This window comes from Bombus pyrosoma, linkage group LG14 (genome assembly GCF_014825855.1).
Source record: "Bombus pyrosoma isolate SC7728 linkage group LG14, ASM1482585v1, whole genome shotgun sequence".
In the NCBI taxonomy this organism is placed as follows: domain Eukaryota; kingdom Metazoa; phylum Arthropoda; class Insecta; order Hymenoptera; family Apidae; genus Bombus; species Bombus pyrosoma.
The window spans coordinates 1032755-1047116 of record NC_057783.1 but is presented as its reverse complement, the minus strand read 5'-3'; the positions used below and the strand labels follow the sequence as shown (position 1 = coordinate 1047116).

Genomic DNA, 14362 nt, shown 5'->3' with positions numbered 1-14362 from the left:
TCGAGGCACAGATTATCGTTGGAGGAGGCAGAAATCGACGTTCTTTCGTCGTCGTCGTCGTCGTCGTCGTCTTCTCGTCGCAAAATGTGAGGTAAAGATCGTCGTGTATCTAACCAGTCCTACTAGCTAATAATAAATGCTGTTACGTATCGCTTCTTTTTTAGCATTGACGCTGGAATCTTGAAACGATTTCGCCAGCGAAGAAGACGCGTGTACCGCGCGACGATTTAAACTTATCCAATAAAATATTCATCCATTTTCTACCGCTTTAAAGTTATAGCTTGACCCAGTTACCAGGAACGCGTTGCACGCTGTATGAGACTCGCCGTTGCTCTTTTTAGATTTTAATTTTGTAAGTGGGCAACAACACCGATACGTAAGTGGCACCGATAGACGATCGAACGTTATTACCTTGGTGCTGTACCGTTGTATGGACATGGCAGCGAAATAGCAGAAAGCACGTGAGATCCGTGTAATCGGAGTCTGGGCTCCACTATACGTCGAGAAATTCGGAATGAGGAAAAGGTGCGAAAGGATCTTGGCGTAGTAGGTCGCCAGAGTAGAGTAGTCTACGACCGAAAGTCCAAAGTCTCGCAACTTTCCATTTTTCCCAGGTGTCTACCAGCCAAACGAACCGACTCTTACCCTTTCCGACTCTTCCGATTCTTACGTTTAGTTGTCGTTTCCTTCCGTTCGGTTTCTTTCGAACGGTAGAACGTGACACGTTCGTCCAACTCCTTTCTCCGCGTCCTCGTTCCTCATGGTCCTGCCGAAACACCCAGTCGTTCGTATTCTAATCTCATTCTACTTCTCTTCAGGAATAAGGCTCGCGATGGCTGGCTCATAGGCCGGAAGAGCGAGCGAAACAGCGGCGGTATCGTTTCCCCTCGTTTCTCGATTTTCACGCAGTCACGGTGCGACGATCAGCATCGAGTTTTATAAAGTCAGGCTGGCGCGACATTCTCGACGATAAATACGGTCGATGTCCTGTTTATTCTCGGACGTGTTGGGAGGCGCGTCGAGGATAGGACCTACCGAAAGTCGTTCGAAAAATGGATGCAAAAGAGGATGGAGCGGCAAGGCGAGAACGGCAAGGCGAGACGATTTGCGTAATTAACGAGGTCCGAAGCTAAATTGACATTTCGCTCGGAGTGCCGCGCGGTACTCAGCATCTTCTCGTACACTCGTAAAATCGACGTGATTTATTCAAAGGACGCTAGGAGTCGGTAGGTCGTGTCCATTCGCAGAGTCGTATTCGATGGAAACGATCGTCGCTTGGTCGAGTAGTAGGCGAGGAAGCGTGCGAGGGGATGAAAGCGAAGGGGGAGGGAGGCTGTTCGGGTAGAACGCGTCGTTTGTTTGGCTCGGTATCCTCGATTATCCGGGTCGACGTACCGTTTTTCTCGACAGAAGCGACATTCTCTCGCGGAAAAAGGAAAGAGTTGGACGACGAGCATGTACACGAAGTTCTTTGATATTGGGTGCCAGTCGAGCCCCAGGACGGCAGCATGACGTAGCAAAGAGACGGGGATCGTTTTGCGACGTAGGTATAAATTGCAAATTAGTTTACCGTCCCCAGCGAGCGCTCGGTTGTTGGTTTATCCGGCGCGTCGCCTCTTCTCTTCTCCGTATCCCGCTTCTAAGCTCGCTCCGTCCTGTCTCGTTCTGGCAACCCGTTTCAGCTCACCTCGTTTCATTCTCCGTTCCGTTCTCTGTCCTGTTCAATTCCGGTTCGCCTGTTTCGTCCCGTTCCAAACGGCATTCCGAGCGGCTTTAACGGGGCGCGGAGACCAACGACCAAGTTCCTTCGTGATTTTGGCGCGCGAGCAGCCGTCCCTCTTCGTCTTCTCGCTCGCAACCGTCGAAATTCCGGGAAATTTCACCGCCACGGAGATCACGACCGGATTCTTCCGAGCGCGACTAACGCTTCGCAAGCGTTCAACGGAATCTTCGAATCGGAAGCAAAGTCCAGAGACGGAGTGCGCGATAGACGGTCGTCCTACGCCGAGACGCACTCCTTTCTCGTAACTTTTCGAACAGAAGAACGATCGACTTCTCTTCATTACAAATCTTCCGACTTTGCGCAACTTCTTTGAATGGCCGGCGAGTGGTAGTCGCTAGGCGGAAAAACGCTTTATCCGAGCTCCGTCTGGGCCATCGAACGAGATGATAGAGCGACGACGGAAGGAGGATAGTTGGGCGATTTTCCAACGTCAAGAACGCTTTTATGCGCATACAGGATACGATGTACAGTCGCGATACGTTGAAGCTTTAGCCCTGCTTCCGCCGTTGCAACGAAACTCTCTCCGCTGCGAACAATGGAGTGCCCGGTGGATATAAAGCAGCTTCCCTCTTGCGCGTTCTACCGCGACTCGCAAATCCGACACGCGATAATTTGATCAAAGAACAGAGAAATTTGCCTGGCGCGCGGTCCTCTACACCGCTGTACGTCGCTGTAGCTCGTTGACGAGCGGATACCGTGCGCGCACGTGCATACTCGACGAATCGAATCGAATCGGATGGAATCGAGTCGAAACAAAAGATTTCCGCTTTGCCGTCTACGATGCGAGGTCTCGGAGAAAGGGAAAGCAAAGGGAGGAGCGGAGGAGGGCGGAAAGAAGGGAAAGAAGCAGATACGGCGGAAGAGAAAATTGGTAGGATCTATATAGGAAGGAGGGAAAGCCGGGAAAGCCGCCACAAAGAGAAAAGAAAATGGAAAGGCGGAGCGTGAGAGCGCGCGAGCTTGGAAATCCGAGGGGAGGTGAAGGGGGAGTTCCCGCAGGACACGACCCGGCAAATGAGCCGGAGGATGCAAATCAATCCCACGACGCAGCCCTCCAAATTGTGCACCTACGCTCGAATGCGGCAATCCCTTTTCCGGTAGCTGCAGCTGGCAACTAGGGAGCTACCTCGACGGCGGCGACGGTGACGGCGATGGCGACAGCAGCACCGGTGCCAATGCAAGCGGAAGCGGAGCAACCCCTCCCTACCGGATGCCCCCCTTGGGTACGTCGGGTATGCAACGATGTCACTATGCGACCGTGTCGCTCCGCAATGGTGCAACGATCGAGCAACCGAGCAACCGAGCAACCAAGTAACCGGCTAGTTGGCCAACAGACTGTACAAACGACGTCGCGATACAACATCCTGCAGCGGAGCATCGACGTATTCCATACGCCGGTGCACGGTATCTAACGGTAACGCGGCGTGCAACTACCTTATCGTACTCTTCTCGTCGTTGCCTCGACGATATAGAACGCCTACGTTGAAACGTAATCGACCGACTCTCCGTTGCAACGCAATTTAACGAGTTGAGAGAATGGCAGAGAGGGAAGGGGTGAAGCCGACGGGGTAAATTCCGAGGGACGATTACGATCGAGACACGACGCGGCTAGACGCGGACGACAATAAGAGAAACGACGACGCATCCAGCCATCTACGAATGGCAGAGGAGGAATAAAATACGACGCGGATAAAATTTAATCGCTGATAAACATAAGCTGGTCTTCTCGCCGCTTTGTTATCGAGACGATCGCCGCAAGCAGAGTATGTATAATAGATACGGTCCAATTCGAGGATGAGAGTACCGCGTATTAGTCGACGAGTTTTCCAACGAGCGAGTTTCGCCGTCTCGCGTTATCCGCGATCGTTCCGCCGGATACGGTCGATGCTATTACGCGCGAGGCAGCCAGTGAATCCGAAAAGCAGGACGTATCGCGCCACGGTGACTCCAGACATCGCCGCTCCACTCCAACACAACCGTGCTAGTTTAATTACTTTACAAATATTAATTATCGCGTTGCACTCTAGCTCGCGCTCCAGCGGAATAGCCTGTTGCGCTTCGCGATTTTATCGGCGATTCCGATAGCGGAACACGAACGGTATCGGTGTTGACGAACGACGATCACCGAAGAAGGGCAGCAGAGTGAAGGTCGATTCGATTTCGTTACGACGAAGGAAACTATCCGAGGAAAGATAGGGCGAGCGAGAGAGAGAGAGAGAGAGGGCGGAAGGGACGGAGAAACGACGTTTACCTGTAAAATCCTCCGGACGTTCGATTCCGTGGAATTATCCCAGCTAAAAGATTTCCGGTTTTCGAAGATGGGACGCGAACGGAGAATCCTCCGAGGGACCTTCTTTTTACTTCCCCGACGGGAGAACGATGAACGAGAGGAAAGCACTCGATTAGCAAATTGATGCGATTCGCGACGCTACGCTTGGATCGCGGATGTTGATCAATTACCGTAATTGTTGTTCGCCAGGTTGGAAGCTTGTCACGCGACAGTGGCCCGTTCCTTCCTTCGTGCCGGGCATCGTTGTAATCACGTTAAAGCGCATACCTACGGACGAACACGTAGCTCGCACGATTCTCGGCAACCGCTGTCTCGTTTATCCTGCGACGCGAGAACCCGAATCGTTTTTACCTGGCCGTTCCCACCCATCGCGTTACCGGCGTCTCTTCCTTTTCCTGTTGCTTCTTCCCCTTTGCGGATGGAAAACCGTTCGCCGCCCTTTTCCAAAACGCAACAACGTTCAGTTATATAACATTCGCGAACCGCAGAAGACCGAACAGCCGGGATAGCGAAACAAAACGAGACACCGAGACCAGATGAGACGATTCCATGGAATATCGGATAAACGAACGAAATCTCCGATATGTAAAGCAAAAAATACATCAAACGCGCGCTCGATACTTCAAATACGTTGCCGGAAACCGGTAACAGTTTCCATTACTCGCACGGCCCAACCATCGAAACGGTCTACTCTGCGACTAATCGAGAAACGATTCCGCGGTTCGTACGCGTCACGACTACCGTTTCATCTGCTTTCGTCCTCGGTCTCCACTAATCGATATTAACCAAGAGAAACGCGCCGAGAATAGACAAAGAGAGAGAGAGAGAGAGAGAGAGAGAGAGAGAACGAGATATTTATTTATTTGTTTAATGGCCATTCTGTTTCATATCCAGTAATCTTGATAGAAATAATTGAAATAGGATGCAATGACACAAATATACATGCAAGAAGAACCTCTTTTATACACAGAGAGACACACAACGTACATATTCATATAGCACCGTTCGTAAGCATCGGCGCGTTGAACATTTCTCAGAAAATTCGAGAATCGATACAAGGAAGCGATTAATCGATCGGAAGCTTGCATTTGCAGAGAGTAAAGACTCATGGAATCGAACGTATCTGTAACATGCAAGCTCTCGTTCGCGAAACGCGTTTAAACGCATTCCTGTTACAGCATTAAACGTATGAATCGTTCGCGATCGAGCGTCTGAAACGAGCGTCCCCCGAATATTCTAATAAGTTTGTGCCGTTCTTTATCAGAAAGAAACTTTTTACTCTTGCGCATTGTCGCGTGCGCGAAATCCTAGCGCGAGCAAATAGACAAACGAATGGTCGAGAAACTATTCGACCGGCGCTTTTCTTAACGATAAGTCACGCATCGTTTGCTCTCTTGTTTCAGATACGACCTAGAAGCGGACAAGCTTTACTCCATCACGTGGTACAAGGATCACGAGGAATTCTACAGATACGTGCCTAGAGGGGAACCTACGAAGCACAGCTATCGCGTCGAGGGCGTTAAAGTTGACGTGAGTTGAAAGCTCTCCTGTGTCCCGCAACGTCGCGCACTCTTGTTCCGACTTTGGTATCTGATCATCGTATTGCCACGTACCACGCGCGCGACATCCGCTGTCCGCGTCTTCTCCGCCTTCTACTTTACGGATTATCTTTGTACAATTCCGCTCGACGCTCATGCTCGATCGGAGCGCGATTAACCTTCCCGTGATCTCGACCACCGTTCTCTCTCTCTCTCTCTCTCTCTCTCTCTCTCTCTCTTTGTCTATCTGTCTCTCCCTCTCGCTCACTCTTTCTCGCTCTTCTCGAAGACTGGACGAAGACGAATCAACGAGATCCAGAAGGAAGAGAAGCCGGGATTCGCGCATGGCGATGCCCCCGTTACGAGAACTAACAAAGCGAACGACATCGACAGAAATTCCATTTACGAGCGACTGGTAAAAGTACAGAAGGAAAGAGCAAGCAGTTACGCGGCTCTTTTATCTCGTATCCAACTTCAATATCCAGCGTATCTCTACACGTGTACAGGCGTATTTTTGTATTACGCAATGCGCTGAAACGCGCGCAATTACCTTCGCGAATATGCGTCGGTGGTCCGATCTAAGGTAAACATTTCGCGAATGCTTCTCTTTTTTCTCTCACGGTTGCCGACGTATCGCGAAATTGAGTTCAGTCGGTGGGAAAGTAACGAAGGTTCGCTGGATACGAAAATGACGCGACTCACTACGATGTTATTGTTTTATTTAACAAGTTTACTTTTCGATTATGTTTTTAGCTGGAACTTTTTACGTCACGTACACTAAGCCGTTTATAAGCGAACCACTCGGAACGAATATAATGAAAAGCATCAAGAAGCGACGACGTTGCAAACGTTATTTCTTAAATTTGCCTCCAGACTTGCCGTTATTTCTGCACCGTCCACTTACGTAACAGATCGACTCACGGGAAACAGATTTGTTTCAAAAGTCAACATCGATAATAGCGTACTTATGTGACGAAACCGAGAAATTAAGGAAAAGTAGAGTTCGCTGGGTTTGTCTACCGAGAAGCTGTGAGCCGTGTGTCGGAACGTCTACCGGTAGTCTCGTGCAACAGATTCGCAAAGGAGAAATTAATCGATCGGTATCACGTGTTCATGAAATCCGTTTGAAACGATTTGTCACAACACCGAGCCAACATATAATATATTTGAAGCTGCAGCCAAATAATTGCTCGATTCTTCTGCGAGTCACGCAAGGATAACGACTGGGAGATCGTAAGCGTCGTTTATGTGCATACAGAGTCGTAACAAGTGGCTGCAAGTTGACGAGAAATTGGCTGGCTGATCGTAAAGACGTTCGTTTACTCTGGTACTGAGCGAACAACGAAACCAATATCAACGGCAGTGCAGAGAATTTGCGTTTTTGCGAGTCCCATTCCAAAGGAGAAAAGGTAGAACATTCGCGTACGCATACAAATGCGACCAGGTGACGATAAACTAGCAGAGTGTTCGAATATTGAAGCGTTTCGTGTCACGCGATAAACGTAAAAGTCAGCCATTACCGGTTCCTCGTGTAACCATAGGTTCACGAGTGTCAGGACATTTACGAAACTTTAAATCTCCTGCCTCTTTTCGCCCGCTTCCGAGCTGCAAAATTTCTTCGGTTTCCATCTTCCGTTTATATACGTTTCGCAAATTTTATCGATATTAATTATGGCGATCCTATTTCGTTAGAGCGTTGACCAAGCAACGTTCCGTGAATGTTGAATTCTAGTCGATGAATCGTTGTTCCCATAGCTTCCTCGATCCTCGGACAAAATGTCCGGTTACCGTACGATACCAGCACTCACTCTCGATTCTAGAACTCGCGAGCAAGAATAGAGACCTGGAATTCGACCGCAGTAACGCGGCCGATCATCATGCGGAATGTAAAACCGAGTGGCGCGCTTGTTCGTTGAAGAGACGGCTCGTCCACGGCCGAGACGGCACCCAGCTTTGAACGTAAGAAGCCTCTATTCAATTTCCCTTTCCGAATTTTATTCCACGTCGTCTATAAAAGTATTTCATCGAACCAGTTGGAATGGACGGAGTAAAAAGGGCGAAGGAACGACGGGGTGGAAAAGCATAAAGTTCGCGATACGTTTCGATATACGTCGACGAGGTGGATGCGCGTTGTCCCCGTACAGGTGGAACGAGGTCGCCTTTATCGTGCCGAATAAATGTTTGACGAATCGGGACGAGACCCAGGAAGAGAGAGAGAGAGAGAGAGAGAGAGAGAGAGAAGGAGCGAGATCGCCGCCATCTATCGTGACTGAAGGAAGAGCCACGCGGTGTAAAGTCGGAAAGGCGGAGGAAAAGCTCGGAGGTTAAGAGGGAGAAAGAGCAGGGTGAAGGATAGGAGCAACCGTTGGCTAACCGATCGATTTCTCGGATCGCGCGATGTGGTCCCGGAGGCCGTGGAAGGCAGAAACGGATCGCACGAGACTCGTCTATTCTCGGTACGATACGTCCGCTTCCGATTCGCGTTTTGGAAGGCACGAAAGTTCCGTTTTCCTCGACGCTCGTTAATATCGGCCGACGCGTAACGAGCATTACGTGAGTCGAATCGGCTCATCCTTTTGCTCCGTTCTCGAGATCGAGAAGAGAAAAGGAAGAGAAAGAGAGAACAGCTATTAATCTGACTCGGTCCAATGGCTCTCCGATATCGACAAAGAAATTTCTCCGTGGACAAAAGCGAGCGTGTCTTTTCACCCCCTCCATCCGGACCATTCCTCCACTTGGATACGCTCACGTGACACTTATTGGAGTAGCAGGAATTAAGTGGATTTAGCGGGCGGACTCGTATATTTTTGCTCGGGCTCTCGACTTTTAATTTTCCCTCTCATTCCCCCTGCCCCTTTTGCTCCGTTACGTAACACCACACTTAATTTCACTATCTGAAAATTTTAAATCGTGGCCCCGATTCCCCGCGTTTATTTAACTCTCGTTAAAGGTCGACTTTACAACGAATAGAAGAAAACCAAATGGCAGGACAAGCTGCGATTACCGCGCGAAAGCGCCAGGGTATCGTGGCGGACTAATCGACGACTAGCGGAAGCGATTAAGCGCTTTATCGACCAGAGATCGTTTTCCTGTCGACGCAACGCTTTCACGCCGTTCTCCCAACGTCAACCATTTCGAAACGTTCCACGGTAATCCCCTCGTTCGTTAATTTCCTGTTCGCTAAAGACGAAGAACGCGCCGCGGTTCCCTTTAAAATCGTGTTTCGTATCGGAGCGAAACTTTTCATCGGCTAGGAATCGAAGTCTCAAACCTCGAACTCTCTGGCCGATGCTTTCGCGAAACTTTTTCCCTCTGTCTTGCTCTTTCGTTCGAAAGTTTGGCCTTCCGAGACAGCGATCCTCTCGTTCCGTGTCACGACGCGTTCTCAAGAAATGTAGCACACGCGAAACAGCGGAGAAGAACGAGTCACGTTTTATCGGAACGCATCCGACGATGTAGCGACGTGCCGCGTTTCTCGCTGAATCGCAGACACGCGTGTCTCTCCGTCTCTTTTTCTCTCTGCTCCCCGAGCGACCTAAATCGTTCGGCCGAGGAGTCGCGTTCACCGGACGAAATAACCCCGAAGGTAATGCGATTCTCTCCAACGTTTCGACTTTCCTTCACCCTGCTCCCTTGTTTTCCCGCAACTTTTCTCCCCGTTCTCCAACGTAAATCGATTTGTCGATGAAGAAAGTTTGCGTTCGACCGAGTCTCACCGCGGCGGAATAAACGTCGACGTTTCCTCCCGATCGCTAAAAACTTGTCGGCAACTCGATCTGCGCGCACCTCATCCAGATTCCTTCGGACGATCGGATCGTCGCGACGCGGACCGACCGCGTGCAAACGGGAACGAAGAAAGGGGAATATTCGTAACGTTGGAGCAGAAAGACCCGCGCGTAGGGTAAACGGATTAACAACGTCGCGATTCCATCTATTGCGGGTCTTCACTTTCCGTGCGAGCTTCCAGCGATCGGACGAATCGCGATCGGATGCCTGCTCGATCGCATCGCGACACCTAGGGTTGCGACAGATACCTTTTCCCATTGAACTCCTCCAAATAATTAGACAATTACAGACCCCTCGTACTCAACACCGTTATACTTTGCATCGTTACGCTTCGACGCGATGTCTCGCTAACGTTCAGTTAGTCTCGTCAGGCATCGAACGACCTCACGATGGACACACGTTTGTTACGTAAAGAGGAGGATGGAAAATTTCGCTCGACGATGGCCACGAAGGTTAGAAATCGTGGCATAAAACTCGTACGGAACGTGTTTAGCCGCTCTCGCGATGCATAGCAACGGTATCGAAATTGTTAGCGAAACATCGAACGTGTGCAGCCGGGACGCAAGGGACGCACGGGAGACAGACGCACCTCTGAGCAACGTCGGCTCAGCGACGTACCTTTTCTACTTACCGATGGAACAAGTCCGCTGTACCCATCTATCTCGCCGAAATAACTTTCAGTACGTAGAGCCGGTACCGGCGGCGACTATGGCAATAAATCGATATAAGCGCGTAAGCCTCTTACCTACCTAATAGCGTAATATTCTGTCTATGAAGAATAATTTCAAACGGCGTGCGGAAAACGCAGCAGCGAGCCACGCGGAGGAGCTGGACGGTGGACTTGGACGCGTCGAAGAGTGGCAAAGCTTCGGAAAAATTGGTGCGAAAATGTAACGGTGGGTGTTTGCTCGCTCGATCAAACGAGAAGCTCCATCTCGTTCCATTTGTATCGGTAAACTTTGGTACGGAGAGGGAAAGACTCACTCTCGTCGATGGAACGCGGGTCGACAGAGGCAAAGGGTTTTTTCCAGGTCGACAGAGAAGTGCGTCGACACACGGAGCCTGGCATCGATCTCGCCTGCCGCGGCCACGAGATCCCCTTTGAAAGATAAAGCGATCGTTGGTAGCCCCAGGTTGCTTCCTGTCGCGGATAGCCCAGACGGAAAACACGGTCGAATCGAACAATTAGCGTTCGATCTGCGTTCGCCGATCGTCCAAACGCCTATATTTGGTCGTTCGATATTCGGAGGGACGAGCAAGAAACATCCGGGTCTTCTTCGGCAACGATTTGTAGAGGTTCCTCCGATAGTTTGTAACGAGATCTCGCGCGATGTTTCCAAGGTTTCAAACAACCTCTGTATTACACAGTTAGTTTACACGTAGTTTACGCGTCCAGTTCGGAATAAAATCGTAGCTCGCCGAGAGGTTGGTTGGTCCTTCGAGAAAGTTGGTCCTTTCTGATCGATGCTTCCGTAACTAAGAGCGTTAACGATTAACATGGAAGATTCATCGAACGACTTCTCGTTTGTTACAGCACCGAAAGTCCAATGACAAGGAGGTGCTACTGCAGGACGTGAGCCTGCACAGTAGCGGACGGTACAAGTGCGAAGTGAGCGCGGAGGCCCCTAGCTTCAACTCGGTCAGCGCAGAAGCCAGCATGGAAGTCGCAGGTGAGCGAGCCAGTCTGCGTCAACCGTCTCTCCTACTCTGATCTCTTTCCGTCTCACTTTGAATCCGTCGCCGGGTTGCTCGGCTAGTTAATAATCCTTTGATCACCGCTATCGAACCGCCATAATTTGCGCCAAGCGTTCGCCATTTCCGAGTTTCGGTCTTCTCTGCTATTCGAGGGGAACGTAAACGGCGAGAAGGAAGAGAGAATCATCGGTCAAATATTTCCATAGCATCGTTTTGCAAGACGGATGGATGGATGGATGGATGTCAATGTTGGTCCAAAGTGGAATCGATCGAGCCAAAAACAGACTGTCGGCTTTTGCTCAGCTTCAAAATCGATCATAGGGACGATCAAGGTGTACCTGTGTACTGGAACGAAACGAGGATACCTGACGACCCATTACCGCGAATAGCCGTCGTGTGGCTTCGGCTTTAGCTTGGCTCGCGCTTCCATCAACCTGCACTCTAGACCTACGACAACAGAAAACTTCGATCTTTCTTTGGAGCGTTAAATTTTAGGATCGCGTAAAGACGAGGCAAAGTCCGACGAATATTACGAGGATCGTAACGCGGAGCCGCAGACGCGTGGATGGATGGCAGCGGCGCGGAACAGAGAAGGAAGAGACGGGAAACTATAAACGAAAAGGAAAGGCTTCTCGACCGTAAAAGCATCGTCGGCTCGGTTCTCGGGAAAGGAGTCGCGACGCGGCAGACTAAAGGGCCGCGCACCGCCTTCGAAAGCTTTCCCGTGGCGTCTTCGAAAACGATGAAATTTCCTTTCTGCGTCGTGTTCCTCTTCTCGTAGTCCGGCCGCGCTCTCCGACCCATGCACGATCGATAACCCACCACGTACCCGCCATTACCGTACCTTTACCGACCTCGTGGAAAATTTGGTACACGGCAAATAACCCGCGGCCATCGTTCGTGCCTCTGTCGAATTCCTCGTTCTTCCGATCTTTCTCCTTTCCTATCCTTTTCTTCCTTTCGCTCTTCTTCACCTCCTTTCCGCCCTCCTTCGCTTTCTTCCTACCTTCCTTCCTTTCTTCCTTCCTTCCTTCCTTCCTTCCTTCCTTCCGCGAAGCTAACGCATCCCTTCGTTCGAACCGCAAGTGTCGACGCAAACGAAAAGCTAACAAGAAACCGCATGCCACGGTCCTTCGAGCCTCTCTTTGCGAACGTTTACTCCACCCAGTCTAAAATCCCGTAACCAAAGATTTTCGCGTTTCTCGTAAATTTCAATTTGCTGCTCATTCTCGCTCCGACGAGGAATATCGCGTACGCCTCGCTTCGAATACGCAAACTTGTTCGCGGTATGGGAAAGGGGAAGAGCGCGGGTAAAGTCTCTCTCTCTCTCTCTCTCTCTCTCTCTCTCTCGATAACGAGAAGCAAAAAAGCGAGAAGAAGAGAGGAGAAGCAAGGTCCCGTTGCAAGCCGAATCGTGTATCTTTGCGCGTAAGGTTGAACGCGACGCGCGAAAGGATCAATCCGGCAGCAGTCGCGAATGGCTTCGTTGAATATTCTAAGCGGGGTGTCGTGACAGCTTCGAAGGCTTATCGAGGGGATGAACTTTTATCGCGATCGTGCTCTCGAAAACGATCCGACGGCGGAACGTTTCCTCCGACTGGTCCAGATTAAATCTCGAGTCGCGAACGCTGGCAATCTTGCTAAGATATTCGAGAAATAGGAAGAGCTTCGATCGCGTGTCGATCGATCTACGCGACGGTACGCGTGCTCGGGCAATGGAAACGCCAGGCATCGATCGTTCGAATTCGCGAGTGATTCTTCCCGTGTACGATACTTGGGTCGGATTTTCCGTTACATTGCAACGATCGAGGAAACTAAAAGCTAGCGAAAGAGACAGGAGGTGAATCGCAGTGTTTCGAAACGACTGTCTAAATACGAAAAAGTCGTTGGTATTGATACGTGCAACGATCGGATCCAAAATACGTGTAAATTAGGTCGTTGGGAAAATTCGGTATTTGCGCATAGCGTGTCTTTATAGAAGCTCCTTTCGTGCCAACGTTTCGTTATTTATAGCGGAATGGAATCGAATACTTCGATTGATTTTACATTGAACGGTGCACAAGGTTCTCCGTTTGTTGTTCGGAATCATCTTTTCTCTCGGATATTCTACGATTTCTCCCGTAATTGCTGCATTTAAGAGAATTCGGCATTTATACTCGCTTCGCACACGAATAATAAATGATTCTTTTTCAATCTTGGAAACGTTATGGCGTGTGTATATTTTCGAACGACTTAATATTGGAATGCCGTGGCGAGTACAAGCAAAGTGGTCTCGACCGTCTTGAAGAATATCATTTAATCGTCGCTGCTTCTCACGAGAGATGACGTTTGCGGTGATTTATTTGTCGCGTGACGGATCTTGCAGCTGAAAATCTGTATCTAAGTTTTACGATAACTTCGGGTAGCAGTAGAAAAGTAATCGATTTTCAACCGTATATTCCTACGAATAAAAGATACACGTTGCACGCGTACGTACGTACGACGAGAAGTGGATTTGATTTTGGTGGAATGAAAATAGAAGGATCATGAAACGCGTCGACTGGTTAATTATTTTCGTCGCGACGAAATTAATGCGGCGGTTAAAACTGGCTAAATTGGACAGCGTAATAAAAAAAATAACCAGAATCGTGTCTTGTTCCCGATCAAATACCATACACGCAACAGATGAGTTCTTCCTTTGTAGGGGATGAGCGTGGAAAGCGTCGTTGAATTTTGGTCGTTAACGAGGAGGTCCTTATCGTCGTTCGCGTAGATCGCGTTACAAAAGGAGCCTTTAAATTTTAAAAAAAAACCAGGAGACGAAGCGAGACGGAGAGCAGAGCGAAGCGTGGATGGCAGCGAGGAGAATAAGCGACCGCGCGTAAATGTTCTCAATGTGATTGCAGTTCTGCCGCAAGACGGGCCGTCGATAACGGGCGAGGAGAAGGTTTACGCGACCGGCGACGTCCTCGGGCTGAATTGCACCAGCGGCAAGTCCCATCCCGCTGCGACGCTCAAATGGTTCATCAATAGGGAGCAGGTGAGAGAAACGCGAGCGTTCCGTTCGCCTCGCCGGAACTTTGAGAAGCGGAATCGTCGAATAGGCTTTTGCGTGTTCGCCGGTGTAATGGTCGATACATCGAGAGTTATATATTTTAGCACGGCTCGAAAGTTATAAATTTAGACTTGAGAGAGAGAGAGAGAGAGTCCGAAAACGTGCGGGTAGGCGAACCGTGACGACGGAGCAAGACCTAGAGATCGTTAAACGGATGAGCGAGCGAGGGAAGACGC

General features: G+C 49.8%; 1 protein-coding gene across 27 annotated transcripts in view; it reads left to right on the top strand.

Moving 5' to 3' along the window:
• The window catches only part of LOC122575114, a 151342-nt gene that overhangs the window by 123139 nt on the left and 13841 nt on the right, over nt 1–14362 (top strand). For 26 of the 27 annotated variants that reach the window (XM_043743631.1, XM_043743629.1, XM_043743630.1 and 23 more), the window contains 3 exons: nt 5477–5603; nt 10932–11067; nt 13978–14111. In XM_043743631.1, the coding sequence (XP_043599566.1) occupies nt 5477–5603; nt 10932–11067; nt 13978–14111 (397 nt within the window). The remainder of the gene's footprint in view (nt 1–5476; nt 5604–10931; nt 11068–13977; nt 14112–14362) is intronic. The other variant, XM_043743623.1, reaches the window with a different exon arrangement.